Source organism: Miscanthus floridulus, chromosome 8 (genome assembly GCF_019320115.1).
Source record: "Miscanthus floridulus cultivar M001 chromosome 8, ASM1932011v1, whole genome shotgun sequence".
In the NCBI taxonomy this organism is placed as follows: domain Eukaryota; kingdom Viridiplantae; phylum Streptophyta; class Magnoliopsida; order Poales; family Poaceae; genus Miscanthus; species Miscanthus floridulus.
Window position 1 is genome coordinate 119,443,014 of NC_089587.1, and position 19,929 is coordinate 119,462,942.

Genomic DNA, 19,929 nt, shown 5'->3' on the forward strand with positions numbered 1-19,929 from the left:
ACATCATCCTAATCCAAACATGATGATAGCAAACAACACAGGTTTGATTACAAATTTGAAATATTACTGCAGTACTATTAAATGTTATATATTTGAGGCAAAACACACTGAAATATGAAACAGAACATACTGGTGTGTAGTGTAATGATAAAGACACATGCAGAAAGACGGGCTAAAATTTGGGAATATCACCATAATTATCATGCAAAGTTAAGGGCTAAGGTCGATGTTAACGAACAACGTCATCCTAATCAAGCATGCTAATTGCAAACAACACAGGTTTGATTACATATTTGGTTACTGCAAGATTATTATTAAACTTATTGGTCTAATGTTAATAAAGTATTCAACTATTTATAATAATATATTATTGTGTTTAGGTACGATTGAAATTGTGAAATAAGCGAATCTTGCATACAACAACCAAAAACCTAGCTGTGCCACTCGGTTAGCCTCTCGCACAGTTTTTCTCTGACTTGTTAAACCAGAATGTTTATCTGGTCAAGCCAACGAAATGGAAAAAAAACCTTATAAAGAATAACACAAGGACAAATTGGAAGTAACGTCCTAAGCCGCAAAGAATCAAGGTAGGGAGTTTTAGATTTCAAATGAACAAACAATATGTAACAGATAGAATGCACACCTTTCCAAATGTATCGTGGTCACATAATTCCACCATGAGCAAATCATGTAGTGCATCTTGTATAATCAATCAAATGTCTTGTTCCATATTGGATTTAGCGCGCCTATCACAACCTGCAATAATACTGAATTATGAGAGCCTTGAAAAAAATATATGGACGTACATAACTCTGAGATTGGGAAAGATAATAACCCTCGTCTTCTTTTTTTTCTCACCTCTTTAAGTACAGGGCCACAAATGGGTCAGCCTTGCCACCAATGTACATAGGTGGCAAGTACTCTGCAGAGATGGCCATTACAGAAAGGACTCCTCAAATAATAACATTTTTCCTATTAACATCATATCCATTAGACTCGGTTTTGAGAACCTTCTCCAATGAAGTTAGTTGAATCTGATTACCAAAAAGAATTAGGAATCCCTACATGCTTAGCATAAGGGTAGTAGAGGTTCACCACGTGAACCCGAGGAACAAGGAAACATGCAAAATCATTAACTTCCCTGCAAGAAAAAAATTGAGTTCAGTTTATACAGCTTGAAAGGCAGGTGTTGCATGTGTAGGAGCTGGCCAATATAAAAATTAACGATGAATTATAAATTATAAAAGTTTAAAAAACATGAAAAATCCAATACAAATAAAAATAATAAAAAATGTTGGTTTTTAAAAAAATATGGAAATAATATGATAAGATGATATGGGCAAACAAGCTAGAAAATGGCAAATAAAAACAACAAATATCTTCTAGACACGTGGGTGCCACACGTGGCCACAGGAACCACAGATGTTAAGAGATAAGTTTTGCAATACATGCTTGGGATACATGACATTATTAGCTACAAAGTTTTACTCTATTTACCCTCTATCCAACACAGATATATCAAAAAGTGGTCGTGGTGCTAGGTTCTGATTCTATAAGACATCCCTATCCATACCTACATATACATGTTCTATGTATCTCTATAATCTACTAATTCTCACCGCATAACTTCGCTTTCAGTTTGACTAGATTAGTGATCAAATACAAAAACTGAATATGGTAGGCATATTATTGCTAATAAAAGGAGATTAAAGGGAGGAAATTGACATTTAAATGAAATTAACTGAACTTACTACGAAATAGAACGCGGCAAGGAGACGCGAGCTGCTGGAGCAACCACTGGACTCGCCGAGTAGGAGCTGAAGGCGCCCTTGTCGCCTCACAGACGAGAAGGAGAGCATGCCCTGGCGGCCTTCGGACGGCGCAACCAGCAACGGCAACCTGCCTGACAGCGCGGCCCTGTACCGGCGGCCAGCAGGCAGCGCGGCCAGACCTGCCCCGGCGTCCTGCAGGCGGATCCACCATCTCCGGCGGACAGCCTTGGGCGACACGGTTAGACCCGGCGCAGCCCTGCCCGGCAACCTACGGGCAGATTCACCGGCTATGGCGGCCAGTCATATGGGCGATGCGGCCAGACCCCGCGAAGGAGCTTTGCTCGGCTCACCTTCTTCACCGGCGGCGAGAACTGGGACGCGTGGCCAGCCTCGGCGGTGGTGCTCTGCACAGCAAGGTGGAGTAATGGCAGAAATGGAGGAGAGGAGGTGGAGAGAAATGGAGAAGACAGTGAATTGGGATGCGCCGCCGTAGAAAAATTAGATGCTGACAGAAACAATTATGGGCGCTTGCCACTTGCTCGCTGCTACCAGGGTCTAATGGGCTTTTGGTCCAATTAGAATTAGAAAATAAAATATATACAAATACAAAGTTGGTAAAAAAACAGAATAAAAAATCATTAATAAGGAAAAAAACATGATTAGTGTGTCTAATAATACCTTACCTGAATGATATGAAATTCTACTCTAATGCCCCAACAACGTACAATATAAAAATTAGCGACCAATTATAAATTATAAAAGTTTAAAAAACATAAAAAATTCAATACAAATAAAAACAAAAAAATGTTGGTTTTTTAAAAAACATGGAAATAATATGATAAGATGATAAGGGCAAACAAGCTAGAAAATGGCAAATAAAAACAACAAATATCTTTTAGACACGTGCGTGCAGCACGTGCATGCTAACTAGTAATAATAAAAAATGAATGCGTTCTGCAGTCATTTGAAAACTTTTGTGTTCAGATTCCATCTGGTCATACACTGCTCTCATATTTTTCTTGATGCTGATTGATAGCAGAATTGTACAGTACAACATGGACTAGTTTTTGCTCCCGGGTGCTTCGTGATCCCAGGATTCAACAATCAGTTACGTTTGTACTGCCATGTATACACTATCTTCCTCCATGTGAGCAAAGCAGCATCTGAAGTGAGAAAAAGGAAGAAACAATGCAAAAGTTATCTTGTCAGCTCTCGATTTCCCATTGTTCGCTAAGGTTCCACTTCCACCCGTCAATTTCACGAGGGAAACCTCTGATTAACGCGGTGAAACCGATTCCGGAATATAACTTTTACTGATGGAGAGAGCATAAGCTTTAGCGCCCTCAATGTTCAGACCTCGTCTGAGTGGATCCTAGCCCTGGGTGGGTGTGAAACTGAGAAACAGGTTTTTCCCTCCCTGATCTCCTGGGTGTAAAATTTCGATGCCAATTACTGACTGAAACCACTCCGAGAAAAATTCAAGAACCAAAAACTGGCCGCCGACCGAACAGGTGGCAGCATCGGATTCGTCCGCCAAAAACGCTGACACATCTTGGTTTCACTACGTAGTCACTAGTGAGTTCTAAGGCAAGGCAGTATGCTGCTGCCTGCTGGGCTGTTCCGTCCAATCCAGCCCCCTGATCTTTGCCATGACCATGAGCTGGAGTGAAGCGCACCTCTTGGCTCGCTCGCTGACACACCACCAACAGAAACAAACGCAGCACCGTCCGTCAGCTAGAAACGAAACGCTTTCCATTTCCTACTATAGTCGGTCGGTGGCCGTCGACAGGCACTGAATGAAGAACAAGAGGCCACGAATCCATGACATTTACATGGGCACTAACGCCCTCCCCGATCACACTCGTCCGGCGCCACTGGATGCATCCGCAGGTAGCCGGCCGAGGCAAAAAGAGAGCCTTTTTGCGATGGCGAGCGCGAGCCCTGCACATGTCAATGACCTCTCCGGATGCAATGCAAGATCTCCTCTCCTCCGTTGTATGGTCATGTTGATTGGGAGAACACAATCTTTGGGCCACCCCACCCCCAACCATCTCTCGCCATCATCATGTCACTCATGTGTGGGTGTGGCGATCTGATCGCTTCCTTTGTGTGCATGTAAGCGCAAGCGTCGTCTGCCACCTGGCCACTCCTAATCCAGCTGGGCCCTGATGCTTTCACATCCCATGTCAAAAGGCTCGTGAGTCGTGACATCCAAATTGATTGAGGAATGATTTGATGAAGGGTTAGTGGATGACAGTAGAGAAATAAAGCGTGACGATCACCGTTGGTTTTCGAGAGCTTTTGATTCTGGTGCAGTCGAGGATTGGGCCTCGCAGCGGCACCGAAACACGGTGGTGCACTGACGGCATGGATTGGGTCAAGTCTCAGATGCTTTGATTAGTTGTGTAAAGAAGAGTGGCTAATCATGCTGGTAGCTAGAGTGATGACTAAGACATGCTTATTTTGACCTGTAAGAAAGCAATTCGGGAAGAATGACCGCAGCTTGTATTTCACTCATTTGGGGTATAAGTATAGGAGCACAGCTCTGGCCAGCCACGAATGAATACATGCAGATCCTACAGAGAAGGAATGAATACATGCAGATCCTACGGAGAAGGAGAGGTGGAGAGTAGCTGGCCATTTACAAATATGAACGGATGAGAGCTATCCTAGCTAGCCTATACTTGTTCGTTGACACCCCTCGCAGTTTGAGCATCGGTTGTCCGAATGCATAAACTGGACTTAAACTCTGTAAACAGAGGTGTTGGCAATCCCTTGGTCATTATGTCAGCTAGTTGATGCCGAGTTGGAATCTGCAGAACTCTGAATTGACCAAGTGCTACCTTCTCCCTGACAAAGTGAATGTCCAGTTCAACTTGCTTCGTTCGTCGATGATGGACTAGGTTTTGAGATAAATATACAGCTGATATGTTGTCACAGTAGATGACAGTGGCCTTCCTAACGTCAACATGAAGCTCGTGAAGTAAATTCCATAGCCAGCAACATTCTGCAGCGGCATTAGCCACCGCCCTGTACTCAGCTTCCACACTTGACCGGGAGACGGTCGGTTGTCTCTTTCATGACCATGAGACAAGCGAGTCCCCAAGGAAGACGCAGTAGCCCGACGTCGACCGTCTGGTGTCCGGACATCCGGCCCAGTCGGCATCGGAGTAGGCTGTGAGGTTGTTCGACGGCGAAGCGGAGATGAAGATGCCGTCGCTGATAGAGCCACAAAGATACCTGAGAATTCTCTTGACGAGGTTCCAGTGAGCAGCACGAGGAGAGTGCATGTACAGGCAAGCTTGATTGACTGCATAGGCTATGTCCGGGCGCGTAAGAGTCAAGTACGCCAATGCGCCTGTGATGCTTCGGTAGAACGTGCCGTCAGCTGCTGGTTCCCCAGCAGCAGCGGACAACTTCTGCTTGACATCGACTGGAGTGGAGGCGGGCTTGCAGTTGGTCATGCCTGCTCGCTCCAAGATGTCCTCCGTGTACTGAGCCTGTGAGAGGGAGAAACCAGTGGCGTCTCGACGAACCTGAACACCAAGGAAGAAGCGCAGGTCGCCAAGGTCCTTGATGGTGAACTCTCGACAGAGTTGTTGGACTATGTGTCGAAGCGCCGACGGCGATGACGCAGTCAAGATGATGTCATCCACGTAGACCAGGAGGTAGGCCATGTCATCTCTTTGCTTGTAGACGAACAACGATGTGTCGGATCCTGTCGAAGCAAATCCGATGGATCGGAGGTGGTTGCCCAGACGCTGGAACCATGCCCGCGGTGCCTGTTTAAGTCCGTATAGAGACTTAACATGGAGGCAGACGTGATCCGGATGCAGCTCGTCGACGAACCCAGCCGGTTGATGGCAGTACACCTTCTCAGCCAAGTCGCCGTGTAGGAACGCGTTCTTGACGTCGAGTTGGTGCACTGGCCACTGTCGTGTGGCGGCGAGGTGGAGGACCATGCGAATGGTGGAGGGCTTCACCACCGGTGAGAAGGTCTAGTGAAAATCGACCCCTGGGCGTTGGGAGAACCCACGGACGACCCACCGAGCCTTGCGCCGTTCTAGAGTTCCATCCGGGTGAAGTTTGTTCTTGAAGATCCATTTGTCGGTGATGATGTTGGCGTTGAGGAACGTCGGCGGCGGCGTCATGGTGGAGAGCACAGCAATCGCATGACTAAACTTGTTGTTCAGCCCGCGCAACGTGTTGATGACGAGAGCCAGGTCGGAGACAGCGGCGCCGCAGTTGTAGAGGGTGTCGGCGAGCCGCTTGAGGCGGCCGCAGTACTCGCCAATGGACATGTCGCCCTGGAAGAGGCTATGGAACTCTTGCTGTGCGTAGACGGCGCGTTGAAGGCTGTTGTCTAGGAATTGCCCGGTGATGGCAGACCACGCGGCGTAAGCGGTGTTGCGCGGTTTGAAGACGTCAGTCCAGATGTCCTTGGACACCGTGGAATAGAGCCACGACACGATGCAGGCATCGATCTGCAGCCACTCGGGGTCATCAGTCATGGCGGCGGCGTCCACCGTGCCATTGATGTGACTCAGCAGCCCGAACTTCTTGATGGTGAGCTCAAAGGAGCGCCACTGATGGAAGTTGCCATCGTCGGTGGCAAGAGTTATAGGGACGTGGCTGTGGATATTGATGAGAACAAGTGTGGTGGCTGTGGGAGGAGCAGGATCGCCGGCCGCAGCGAACGGGTTGGAGGAGATGGAACCGTCGGGGCTCGCCATGGCCGGAAAGCAGCAGAAGATGAGAAAGAGGATCAATGGTCAACTGATACCATGTAAGAAAGCAATTTGGGAAGAATGACCGCAGCTTGTATTTCACTCATTTGGGGTTTAAGTACAGGAGCATAGCTCTGGCTAGCCACGAATGAATACATGTAGATCCTACAGAGAAGAAATGAATACATGCAGATTCTACAGAGAAGGAGAGGTGGAGAGTGGCCGGCCGTTTACAAATATGAACGGATGAGAGCTATCCTAGCTAGCCTATACTTGTTCGTTGACATGACCAACCAGATGATGTCTTCAGCAATTTTTTATTTGTATTCAATAAGGAGGAGGTGGTAAATTAAGTGGACCACTGTACACTAATTTGACTTGCAAGTCGAAATTTAAGCACGAATTGATCTTCGTTCATCTGAACATAATTAATAACGAGGGAAGAAGGAAAAAAAGCAGCCGCTCATTCATTCAACCTGTTTCTTGGAGTTGAAATCTTGACTGTACGTAAACTGTCGGTTGGTGGATCGGTTAAAGTCGACGGTCAATTAAAAGAAACGAAGTACAGTTTCAGCGTGTTCTTACTTCTTGCTGCGTGCCCAATCCGGAAGAAAGGGGAAATATGCCAGACCAGTATTAAAATGGTGAAATTCTTCTGGTATTTTTAAGTAGTAATACTATCATTAGTCATAGCACTCGGAAATCTCACTTTAGCACCCGGTTTTAAGAACAAAACCACATACACACCATATGTGAGTCCAGAAAGTCAAATCTTACATATAGCTACAAATAAGGGTAATATAAAAAAACGAATGCTCAATATATAACATACTTAGTATAAAAGGTATAACCTTAGACAACAAACAGCGAAAAGACAGCTCCGATCTTCGGGTGAAGACTCCAATTCCACAAGGACAGCTGACTGGTTGATCACAAGCCTAATTCCTCCAAACTCTAGCAATCTGGTACCCATTCGGGATTTTTATCCAAAGATTTAAAAAATAAAGCAAGTGTAAGTACATGTCGTGCTCAACAAATATAACATGAGGTTTATGAGGCTCAAAAGGCTAACACTGATTCAACTGCGATTAGCTTTTAATGAGTCATGATTTTAGCAATTGAGTAGCAACAAGTTTATCATAAGCCTATATAAACACATGATCAGGTAAACATGAATAATGAATAGTATAAACAATAATCATTAGTGAGCATCTTTATTATCAGTATCATCAGGGTTCATCATCTATTTCGTAAGGGTCTAAGGCTGCTCATGACCGTGAGCACAGCTGATATACCAATTTTACACTCTACAGAGGTTGTACATTTTCACTGTGAGTCATGATTTACCCTTTCGCCCGAGGCGATCAGCCTCTTGACCCACTACCAAGGAAGGTTGGCAGAGTTCACTATAAAGCCTTTGAAAGGTTCATCTAACAAGTTAGAATCATTAGATTCACTCGGCAAACAGATATAGGACCCCCATCGAATGGCACAATGACACACAACCTATACACATAAGAGTAGAGGCTGTCCTATACCCGATTCGTCAAGCCATTCTTACGCCATAAAGGTAACCTCTAACAAACTAGAAAAGATCCTCATACTGAGCTAAAGCTAGAGCCATGTAACCCTCATAGTTGTACTGTAAGTCCCGAATGTTCGTTTACAGATAAGTTCTTAGGAAGATGAATCTAGAGTACCATAAAAACAGCCCAATGTTCTAGCCCCTTATTCCATGTTGCTAAAAAGCATCTTTTAATATTTACTGCATATTCCATTAGTCAAGTTATAAGATCATGGCTTTAGTTTGAGCACTAGCATCATACTGCCCAATGCAATACCCCATAGGTAAGAAGGTACAAGGTAACAAAGTACTAGGAAATTTTTAGTGGTAGTCAAGGTAGACATATGCAGTATGAATTAAATGATTAAAGATGTATATGACAACAAGGAAGATCCCATGATATACTTGCCTTAAACTCATATCCTTCTTCTAGTCTAAACCTTCAATGGAACTCTTTCTTGATCAACATGTAAAGCTCACCGACTGGACATGATTATAAAGCACCACACAAACACCAATGCAATCATACACGAAGCAAATAATAGATCTAAATTAGAACAGTACACCAAATAGATGAAACAACAAGTAAAAATATTTTAAAGATGTTCTATACGTTGCTACGAACACACAGGCACGAAAAACACTCTAATCGGGGTTATAACAAAAAAGTTATGAATTAAACAAGATTTACTTTAATAAAATAATATATTAAATCTAACCTCAAATTTTAAAAGTTAAAAATATATTTAACAGTAGGATGAACATGTAGATTACTCAATTACGAATCTAACGCAACTTGAATGGATCAAAACGGAGTTAAAACGAAGAAGTTATGGCCTAAAGAAAACTAGTGGCAAAACTGTAAATAGATGAAAACGTATTTTGAATCTACTTGAAAGAAACTACGCTTCCAGAATAAGAAAACATATTCTGGGAGTACGCCACGGTGCGGGTTCTATTTAGATAAAACTGAGGGGCTCTTTAGCAAAATTGCCTGCGAAAGGGTATCTTCTAATCTGGGCTGTTGGATCAAAGATGGACGGTTACCGAGGGTTGGGAGGATCTCTCCGACCAGCACAGTGACTCCGGCGCGGTAGTTTCCATGGCTGGCGACGCAGAGCTCGTCAGTGAGTGTGAAAACGGTCTTAGAGACCACAGGTCGAAGTGAGAAAAACACCAGGAGAATGAGGGGAGCATAGCGAACTCACCATGAGACTTTCTTGCGGTTGGTGGTGAGGCTACGATGTCGGGCAGCGCGGGGTGCACGGCACGACGCAAAGACGTGGCATGCAGTGCACGACACGACACGAAGACGTGGCAGCGATGGACTTCCTCGACAGCGGCTGCAGAGTCCGTCGTGGACAGGAGAAAGGAGACAACACAAGGTGGGAGACGTCCGACAGATGGGTCCCACTAGTCAGCGAGGCAAGAGGGCGGGGCCAAGATGTCAGCGAGGGGGAGCGAGGGAGGCGCTCCATGCGGGTGGCCTGGAGGGGAGCTGGGCCTTAGGATGGAGCAGGCCTGCGCGGCTTGGGCCGGAGCGCGAGCTGGGCTGTGAAAAAGAGGGAGTGGGCTGCGGTCGACGGGGTGAAGTTGGGCTACGCGGGGAGAGAGAAGGAGATGGGCCGCGACGAGGGAGTGGCGGGAGCAGGCCAAATGCCGGATAGGGATAGGGAAAAATAAAGAATTCCCTTTCTATTTTCCTTTCCTATTTCAAATCCACGTTCAAATATGAACCAAATCAATTTTGAATAGGGTTTCAAATATACTTTTCAATTCAAATAAAAATGAGCAAATTTTGGTAAGTTTTCCAAAAATAATTTTACAACTTTTATTTTTTTATTTTCTAATTTTCTTTTCTTTTATTTCAAAGCCATTTTCAAATTCATTTTTAAAAGCATTTTGAATTCATTTTGAATTTTGGATTCAACCACTCATTGCAATAAATCAAATGCACCGGCATGTATGCACATCCATGTTGCTACTCCTTATAATGAATTTTAAATTAATGAATTTTTTTATTTTTCTATGTTTTATGAGCACAAAAATACAAAATTAAATCAATTTAGCTCTATTTCCAAAGAAGCAAAATTTAGGATGTTATAATTCTACCCCCTTAAAATGAATCTCGTCCTCGAGATTCGGACGATGATGATCAAAGAGATATAGATTCTTCGCCTTTGGATTCTTCTTTACTTCATCGAGTAGTTCCATCTTCTTGATAAGGATTCTGCCTTACTCTGCGTACCTGTTGACCTTACCCAAAGTAACTTGCTCTACTAATTCAAAATTTTGATAGATTCTCCAAACCATGCCTAGGTATCTTCAATCACTAGGCCATTTTTTTTTCTTTTTAGTCCTTACTTATTAGACCTCTTTCGTCGTATGTTCACTTTCTAACGGAGCCTGGCGAATCTCTTGGCCAGAAAGAGAATTTACCACCAATCTTCAAAATATTAAGGATTCCAGTTAAGTTGCTCGAACTTGGATACAATTCGTAGTCCTTGGTGTCACATGAACCTTCTTAGCACAATTCTCCGTTGCTAAGGTTATCGGCCATGACTTTGCTCCTCGAAGTGATAGCACTTTTCTAAGTCATAATCAATTTCATTCCAATAAGGATAACACAAGCTCAAGACCAACTTAGTGAAGATGTCCTATAGATTCTTGTGATCCTCCTAGACGTCACTTTTATGCCCAAGTAGATAGTACCTCCATGCTTCACAATGGATAACTCCAGATAACATGTTAGGTAGTTTGGCTCATGCTTCCTTAGTTGACTTAATGAACAAGCCACTACTTTTCTCGTTATATAAGAGCATATACCACACCTTGACAAGGTGCATCATTGTAGATATAAAGCTCTTGTCCTAATCTGATAAAGCTAACATATATGTTTTACTTCAACCTCTTCTTGGACTCCTTCAAACACTTAGCTGAGGTCTCTTGATCCGAACTCAAAATCTTCTCTAGTAGCATTATCAATATCTTGATGATGTCGGTTAAACCTCCCTTGAACCTCTATTCAAACCTCATTAAAACTCTGAGTTTCTCTCGCATCTTAAGGTGGATGCAACAATCAGTTACGTTTGTACTGCCATGTATACACTGTCTTCCTCCATGTGAGCAAAGCAGCATCTGAAGTGAGAAAAAGGAAGAAACAATGCAAAAGTTATCTTGTCAGCTCTCGATTTCCCATTGTTCGCTAAGGTTCCACTTCCACCCGTCAATTTCACGAGGGAAACCTCTGATTAACGTGGTGAAACCAATTCCGGAATATAACTTTTACTGATGGAGAGAGCATAAGCTTTAGGGGGTGTATGGTTCTTTAGGCGCTTCTAAAATTCATGTTACATTAAATATTTAGATACTAATAAGGAGTATTAAATATAGATTAATTACAAAACCAATTACATAGATGGAGGCTAATTTGTGAGACGATTTTTTAATCCTAATTAATCTGTTATTAGCATATGTTTACTGTAGCATCACGTTGTCAAATCATGGACTAATTAGGCTTAAAAGATTTGTCTCGCAAATTAGTCGTATGTTGTACAATTAGTTTTATAATTAGTCTATATTTAATACTCTATACATATATCCAGATATTCGATGTGACAGGAATTTTATAAGGCCGTAAGCAAACAGGGCCTTAGAGTCCTCAATGTTCAGACCTCGTCTGAGTGGATCCTAGCCCTGGGTGGGTGTGAAACTGAGAAACAGGTTTTTCCCTCCCTGATCACCTGGGTGTAAAATTTCGATGCCAATTACTGACTGAAACCACTCCGAGAAAAATTGAAGAACCAAAAACTGGCCGCCGACCGAACTGGTGGCAGCATCGGATTCGTCCAATCCAGCCCCCTGATCGTTGCCATGACCATGAGCTGGAGTGAAGCGCACCTCTTGGCTCGCTCGCTGACACGCCACCAACACAAACAAACGCATCACCGTCCGTCAGCTAGAAACGAAACGCTTTCCTTTTCCTACTATAGTCGGTAGGTGGCCGTCGACAGGCACTGAATGAAGAACAAGAGGCCACGAATCCATGACATTTACATGGGCACTAACGCCCTCCCCGATCACACGCGTCCGGCCCTCCCCGATCACACGCGTCCGGCGCGACTGGATGCATCCGCAGGGAGCCGGCCGAGGCAAAAAGAGAGCCTTTCTGCGATGGCGAGCGCGAGCCCTGCACATGTCAATGACCTCGTCGGATGCAATGCAAGATCTCCTCTCCTCCGTTGTATAGTCCGTTTTTAAGTATCAATACTACCACTACTCATAGCATTTGAAAATCTCACTAGCAAGTATTTTGTAGAAAAAATTTATACTAAAATTTGAATGCAAAAACACTAAAAAAAACCCTAGAGAAATTTAATATTCTAGTCGTGGATTGTGACTGTTGGTCGGTGAATCAGCTAAATCCACGTTCAACTAAACCAAACAAACTGCTGGTTTTGTTTTCTTTACCACTCAATTCTTACTGATCCCTGTCGTCAGCTTGCTGCCATTTCTTACTAATCTACCTTTGCTCACCTCAACATTTCGAAGAACACATTAGAACAAATTGGTCAACATGCATGCAATAGGCCGGTTCCCTGGCGTAACTGCCGATTGGTGAATCGGTTAAATCGACGACGGGTCAAGTAAAAGAAACGAAGTACAGTTTCAGCGCGTGTTCCTACTGCGTGCCCGATCTGAAAGAAAGGGGAAATATGCATGCCTGATTGTAACTGTTGGTTGGTGAATCAGCTAGATCCACGGTCAACTAAAACAAACAAACCCCACCAGGCACTTTCTGGAGCCATGCCCGCCTAAGTCCGGCCAGCAGCTGACAGCGGCTGCAAGGCTAGCATCAGACAGCGGCTGCAAGGCTCCAGAATCCTTGACTGACATTTCATCGCAGTTTCATCGTAACAGTGTTTCGGTTTCGCTTATAATCCATCTTTTTAGCTTTTTTTCATATAACAAATTAGCTGAAACAGTATTTTGACTTGTTTTTTCATCAAAGCGAACGGCCCATAGCATTTCAAGACGGCGAATCACTGGGAACGCAAGAAAATATCACGTACTACGCGGCATCATTTCTGAACTGAACGTCTAGAGGATAGGATAGCTAATTAAGCTATTTTCAACAACAACACCTAAAATATAAGATCTATTCGTTTTTTGGTAACGCTACAGGCAAAATGTTCAATATCTATTTGGTATCTTCTCCAACAACAAGATCCAAAAGAGAATCCTTTATGTAAATAGGTTTTCAAGAGAGAGGATGTCCATATTTGGGTTTTGCCTCTCAAGCAACTCAAAATAGGTCTTCCGTATAGGTACTTTATTAGAGGCTAATTTTAAGTCTCTTATTATCTATTTTAGATTTGGATGTCCATGTAAGTTTCTTGTTGGCGACCGTCTTAGCTAGTGACGATGGTCCGTTGGACAATTCTGTAGAGGGCCAGAGGCTAAGTTAACCACAGCCGCGTAAATAAAACACAATCAGACAAGGAGAAGAACAAGACCCGTGGAAGATTGAGCCCAAGATAATTCTGAGGTCAATCACGAAAGGAAAAGGAAAAGTAAGAAGCCAGCAGCAGCACAGATCGAGGGAGGCTTTGCAGTGCAGCACTTGCGATTGCAACGCAAGCAAAAGGGACCCATGAGCAGAAGCTTATCGATCAGGCGGCCGGGCCCGCCTCAGGGCGCCACGTGGTAGGCCCAACCAACGGTGCCGACAGCCGCCCGGGCCCGCCGCTCAGCTTCACGTACGACGGCCGTGACACGTACACTCCTATGTAGCGGGCGAGGAAAGGCTGGCTCATGGATTCGACGTCACACGCACGCAAGCAGCTAGCAGGCAGCAGCACGACGACGTCCCTTGCTTTGTGATCGATCACGCATGCGGTACAGTGAGCTCCATCTCTTATATATCCTCCCTTATAAAGGCAGGTGGGCACTGCACCTGCATCCTTAGTCGTCTACCTACACACATCGCAGAGCTAGCTCGCGATCATCCGACAGGGCTCGTGCCGCCATTACCGGTCCCGTCGTCCATCGTTACAGCTACCCTCCTGGTCCATCGCCTCTAGCAATCTACCATGGGTCGGCAGCCGTGCTGCGACAAGGTGGGGCTGAAGAAGGGCCCGTGGACGGCGGAGGAGGACCAGAAGCTCGTCAGCTTCATCCTCGGCAACGGCCAGTGCTGCTGGCGCGCCGTACCCAAGCTCGCCGGTGCGTGCAACTGCATGCTCCATCGCTCCCTGTCCCTGCATGCTTCGCACTTCAGTTTTTGTGATGATGAGAGGAACTTGTTGCGCTTCCAAATACTGCGTGCAGGGCTGCTGCGGTGCGGGAAGAGCTGCCGGCTGCGGTGGACTAACTACCTGCGGCCGGACCTCAAGAGGGGCCTGCTCTCCGACGCCGAGGAGAAACTCGTCATCGACCTGCATGCTCAGCTCGGCAACAGGTGTGTGCCATATACCGAGATATGAGTACTTCTTTCCTTTTTCTCCTAAAGCTAAAAATGAAAATGAAAATAAACTCAGTTTCTTCTTGTAAATAATAAACTTAAAAAAAAATTTGTTAGGTGGTCCAAGATTGCGTCGCACTTGCCAGGGCGAACGGACAACGAGATCAAGAACCACTGGAACACCCACATCAAGAAGAAGCTCAAGAAGATGGGGATCGACCCGCTCACCCACAAGCCCCTCTGCCCGTCGTTGTCCCCTGATCCGCAGCAGCTGCAGAGCCCACCGCCCACCGCTACCACCGCTGGCTCGCCGGAAGCGCAGCCATCGCCGCCATCTCCGTTACTGAAGCCTCCAGAGCAGGAGAAGACAGCCGCAGCACCGGTGACGCCACAACCGGCGGCGACGACAGCTAGCCAGGAGGAACTAGCAGGCGACGATGACGAGACGCTCCTTAGCAACTCTCCAGGCTTCTGCACCGACGAGGTACCCATGATGCACCCGGACGAGATCATGGTGCCACTAAGCGGCGACCTGCAGACACCGCCATTGCCGACGTCGACGACGACTTTCTCACTGCCCGCTGCTGCCGCCGTCTCGACGCCCACGACGTCCTACTCTGCAGCCTCGGCGTCGTCGTATTCCTGGAGCCGCGACGAGGAGGAGCTGTTCCCGCTCATGTACATGGAGTTCCCGGTCCCGGAGAACATGTTCCAGATGGGGCTAGCCGACATGGTCGCGTCGTGGGACGACTCCTTGGCGCAGCCGCCGCTGTCGCCATCGCTGCCGGTGTACGAGGAATATGCGTACCAGCTGCAGAGGAGCGGCGTTGCGTTTGACCCGGAGCCAGGGAACAAGATTCAGCTATTCAATGGCTATTAATGACTTAGGGTGCGTTTGTGCCTGTGGAAAAAAGCTGTTGTGGACCGTGAGCTGTACAAAAGCTGAAAGCTGTTTGGTTAAACAAGTATAAAATATACTTTCTATCTTTATCTCTCTTGAAACAACTATGAAAGAGTTTTTTATTCCACCAATTTCGAAAAGCCGAAAGCCGAAAGCCGAAAGCCAAAAACAGGGTCCAACTAGCTTTTAAAAATGTACTACGAAAAAGCAGCTGCTTCTGAAAAAAACAACCTAAAAAACAGCCCATTTGGTTGGGCTTTTGACTTTTGGGGTTAAAAGCCAAAGCCAAAAGCCTAACCAAACATACCCTTAATAACCCCTCTAATAAATGAGATTTCCACCTTCTCACTGCACTGAACTAGCAAATTAGACAGTACAGGACGGTTGTTCATTCTGTTAACTGCAACTGCTTTCTGGTCCCACCGGTGCAGTGCCTAGTGTGTACACTGTACAGACAAAATCTAGTAGTACAGCTTCATTTCAGCATTGAAGAAACATGTTCAGATAAAGTTCCGGCCTTTGTACGAGTAGAACACAAACAGAAAATCTATTGTTGGCTTGGAGGTAATAAGAAAGGAGGTCATGCAAGAATTGTACCTCGATCTTTTGGCACATATAGGAATCAAGAATGCGCATATCATTCAAGGGTAAATTAAGTTATTTATGCGGTGGAACCTGTCCACCTGTGTGGCTGCGTTGAAGTCTTGTTTATTTATTTATCCCTATAAACGGATTTAGGTCCCCATTTTCGGTCTTGGGATTTTAGTGATCGATGAAACAAGTGCTTGTGATTAACGTGTGTTTTGTAGCGTACATAGTCGCACTGAGTTAGTCACTTGCAGATGACATTGTTATCTTGGCCCCAAGGATGTGTTTGATTGAAGATGAGTATGGGGCAAAGTGTAATATCATGTATGATAAAGAATTGGTTTGTAATAAAACTGACATTGCAAAGTGATAAGCATAATTACATTTGTTCAAATGCGGGTGCTGGGATTGTGCTAGCTTTGAGATTAACTAGTCCATTACGCGCGCCCTCGCGTGCGCCGGCAAATCACCTGATTAAGGCGTAGGTAAAAAACATGTTTAATCTTTGCATGGAAACAATATTAGGAGTTTAATGTAGATATGTCATGCATAAAAACCGAAAGCTTAGAGCTTTTTTTATATGGTGCAGGACACATCTACTATGCATACTTTTGAAATCATGGCACTTTCGATGTGTGGTAATAACGAATTTACAATACAAATTTTAGAACAACGTCTTAAAACCTCAAGGCCACACAAAGCACTGTAAGCTAACACTGGTGATTAAGAACTTCCACACTACTAACAACATGACAACCGTAACATACCTGAAATCATTTCAATGTTATGAAGCTGAGTTAAAACCCTCGTGGCATACTAAAACCTGTAGAAAATGTGCACACAAATTGGAGCATCAGTTTAGGAACTAAGAAAATAACTCTGGCAAAGATTTTTAGAATAGGAAGGTAGGAGGAAGCAAGGACAACATAAACATAGCTGCGGCAAGAGGTATGTTTATTGTGTTCGAATCAATGAAATTGATGCTATATTTATACATCACAGTCACTGGGCTCAGCAACAGTAACATGAATAAGGACATGAACCATTTTATTTTATTTTATTTTATTTTACGATAGAAGCATGAAACAAAGTGGCATGATTAACAAACCTATAAACTGAGTAGAAATCTAGATTGAGCATTACAGATAAAGTCTCAGACTTGGACAAATAAAAGAGTGTGCAATATTCTCTGTATTCTCTGTTGGATGAATTTGAGCTAGACCACTGGACCATTGTTTATAAAGATTTAGCAATCATATGCCAAGCTCAAGATGGCATAGTAATCAGCTGATATTTCAAATTCAGAGGAATCACCCTTGGCAGAAATTTTTTTGTTTTAGCTCCTAGCTCACAAAATACAAACAAAAGCAAATAGGTGACATTAGCACTTACCTAATCTCTCTAGAATGAAAGGAAGGGTAACTCTTAATTCAAGCTGTTTGTAATCCTCATCACCATTTTTTTTTGTTGCGTTGCTCGCCATCCACGTGTACATATTATTTGTTCTCAAACACAAAGCACCTACATTGACAAACCAGCAAGGCAATTTCAGAAATAGTGAGCACTGAAAATAAAATTGTAGTCTAGGATTGCAAGCTACCATGCTAGCAGTCTAAGTAGGAAACAAATTCAAGCTGATTGTAATCCACATAGGTTTTTTTGTGACCTACTTCGGCAAACAAGCGAGTCATGTAAAAACTAATGCTGTAACCTATTATTCAAGCAATAACATATCTATGAGGTGGCAATTAAGTGTTTTTTTTGTCTTGCTAGTCACATCTAATTTTGAACCCACGATGTAAAGAAATTGCATGGTGTGAGAGAACTTGAGAAAAGCATCGATGTCTGAAGCTAAGGAATTAACAGAACCAAATAAATTGAACCAAACAGAAATGTGATACCCAAGAAAATATCAGAAAAGAAGCAATGTGAATATATTTTTCCCTGCTTCGTCTACTACACAGACTGTAGGTACCGAAACCAGTGAAGCACATATATTTTTGAGCTGATTCTCGAGATGGGAGTCAACTGCTTGATGATCTAGTTTTTCGTTCACAACAGCATCATGTAAGTAGATGATTTTATTACATAATTAATTTATTTGGTGAACAAAGAAAAAGCAAAAAAAAAAACTAAACATTATAAAAAATTTCCAACCAGGGATCGTACCATTACTTGCAGTAAACTGAAGGAGCACATCTCGTTTGCACAGTTAGCACATTGTGAGCACCGGCTGATTCTTCCCAAAACTACGACAAGGGGCAACAACGCGCGGTGTGGTAATAGTACTAATATTAATTTTAGGTTTAGCCCATGCAAAAGGACTGTGTTCACGAAAATCAATTTAACTTATTCAACAAGAACAAACCCATGAAACCATTTTAACTTATGCAACACGAAGTAAACATTGTCAGAGTGATGATAATGTACAAATGGTAGAGGTAGTCTTGTAGAACAATAGAACCATAAAGAGCGGTGTGAGTTGTACCAGGTTAATATTATGAGCGTTGATATGTCATGGAACCAACCACACAAACCTGATTTAGAGTAAATCTACACCCAAAAAACAAGGGTAGAAAAATACACTTCTTTGAGCAGCATAGTCAAGTTTCAAAGGAAATCTCTACGTATGCAATAGATGAATTCATCTAAACTGTGTGTGGCCTCAAAATTCTTGGAAACATTAGTAGAAGATGGGAAACAACATATTGAACCAAAACATCTTGCGCTGGGTGCTATAACAATTAGAGGATATTTTGGACATGCAACTACGAACATAAAACAAAGAGGTCAGATATTTTGGACATGCAACTACGAACATAAAACAAAGAGAGTAGAATATATGGCACCTAAATAGAAATTTATCTAGCCTCAGATATTTTGGACCTCTAGGTACCAGTATGAAGATGAAAACACTATATATAAGGGTGTACATGAATTAAGAGGCACGTAGAACTAAGATGCAGCTGGTAGAGTGTTTTGCTGGTGCGTAACCTGTTTTGCTGGTCCATAACCACACTATCGTCAGAGCATTAAACCTAGCACCCACCATCAGCGCATAACTGTGCATTTATCACCATAATATCCCTGTGAGGAAGAAAACAAATATTGAATGTATCAACCATTGTAAATAGGTGGTAAAGAGGAAAAAATGTTATAGAACTTTAGCTAAATTATGTCATACTACTTTATTATACACAGAACACGTAGCAGAACCACCACACAATATTGTTCAAAATCTAAATATGGAAGTGCGAATTTTACAGCAAAATTCTAAAAAACTTGAATGGAATACTCCATACTAAAAGTAATTTGACAAAAAGTGAAAAATGGCAGCAACAAATTTCAGCAGCTCTTCCATACTCATGGCAAATATCAAAACAAGAATGGATGGAATACAACATGGATCCTCTCCCTGGAGGTGGCATGGCAAAAAAAATCAGTAAAGATTAGACAACAAATAAATCATGAATGGAGGAATCTACTGATTAGTGCGCGCCTGGGGGCTGTGCGAGTTTGCCATTGCCGGGAGGGAACGCAGGCTGTAGCGGCGACCAATGACCTGTGCAAAGGGGAAGATGGAGGGAGGAAGGATTTGGGGAGGAGCCATGAGATCGAGCGGGAGGACCTCGCCCGACGAGCTGACCAGTCGGCGCGGCCGGCGAGGAAGGGCCAAAACCCTAGGTCGGGTCGTCGACGCACCGGAGAGGCCGGCGCGGTGCTCGGCGACAGCGACCTCACCGGGGTGCAGCGAGGACGGCGCTCCGGAGCTCGGCCTCGTGAGGGTTGAGATGGGTGCGCCAGCGAGGAAGGGCCGACGGCCTCACGAGGGCAGAGACGGGTGCGGTGTTGGGCACGGTGCGGGGAGCAAAAGAGTCGGGAAGGAGAGGAGAAGCGTCGGGAAGGACAGATGT

At 44.2% G+C, this 19,929-nt stretch overlaps 2 protein-coding genes and 2 long non-coding RNA genes across 11 annotated transcripts; 1 reads left to right on the plus strand and 3 right to left on the minus strand.

Annotated features, from left to right (window-relative positions):
- Positions 1-856: 856 nt before the first annotated feature.
- On the minus strand, positions 857-2,282 carry LOC136473408 (uncharacterized). Its single transcript, XR_010762608.1, has 3 exons — positions 1,752-2,282; positions 1,066-1,141; positions 857-972 (listed from the first exon to the last, which is right to left on the minus strand). It is a non-coding gene; the product is annotated as an uncharacterized lncRNA (long non-coding RNA).
- Positions 2,283-5,770: 3,488 nt separating this feature from the next.
- Positions 5,771-6,505, minus strand: LOC136469814 (uncharacterized). The gene has a single exon (XM_066467868.1). The coding sequence runs from the start codon at positions 6,503-6,505 to the stop codon at positions 5,771-5,773; it is 735 nt and encodes a 244-aa protein (XP_066323965.1).
- A 7,521-nt stretch (positions 6,506-14,026) lies between these two features.
- On the plus strand, positions 14,027-15,512 carry LOC136477226 (MYB-like transcription factor ODO1). Of its 2 annotated transcripts, XM_066475329.1 has the most exons (3): positions 14,030-14,288; positions 14,394-14,523; positions 14,644-15,512. In XM_066475329.1, exons 1-3 carry the CDS (start codon positions 14,156-14,158, stop codon positions 15,404-15,406), a joined length of 1,026 nt encoding a protein of 341 aa, XP_066331426.1. In that variant the 5' UTR covers positions 14,030-14,155; the 3' UTR covers positions 15,407-15,512. The 2 variants fall into 2 exon arrangements, with proteins under 2 accessions (XP_066331425.1, XP_066331426.1); XM_066475328.1 differs by having other exon boundaries at positions 14,027-14,523.
- On the minus strand, positions 15,204-19,911 carry LOC136477228 (uncharacterized). 7 transcript variants are annotated; one of them, XR_010763952.1, is made up of 4 exons: positions 17,408-19,911; positions 16,783-16,838; positions 16,399-16,485; positions 15,204-15,337 (listed from the first exon to the last, which is right to left on the minus strand). It is a non-coding gene; the product is annotated as an uncharacterized lncRNA (long non-coding RNA). The 7 variants fall into 7 exon arrangements; XR_010763951.1 differs by having other exon boundaries at positions 15,290-15,427; XR_010763950.1 differs by having other exon boundaries at positions 15,306-15,440.
- Between the last annotated feature and the right edge of the window lie 18 nt (positions 19,912-19,929).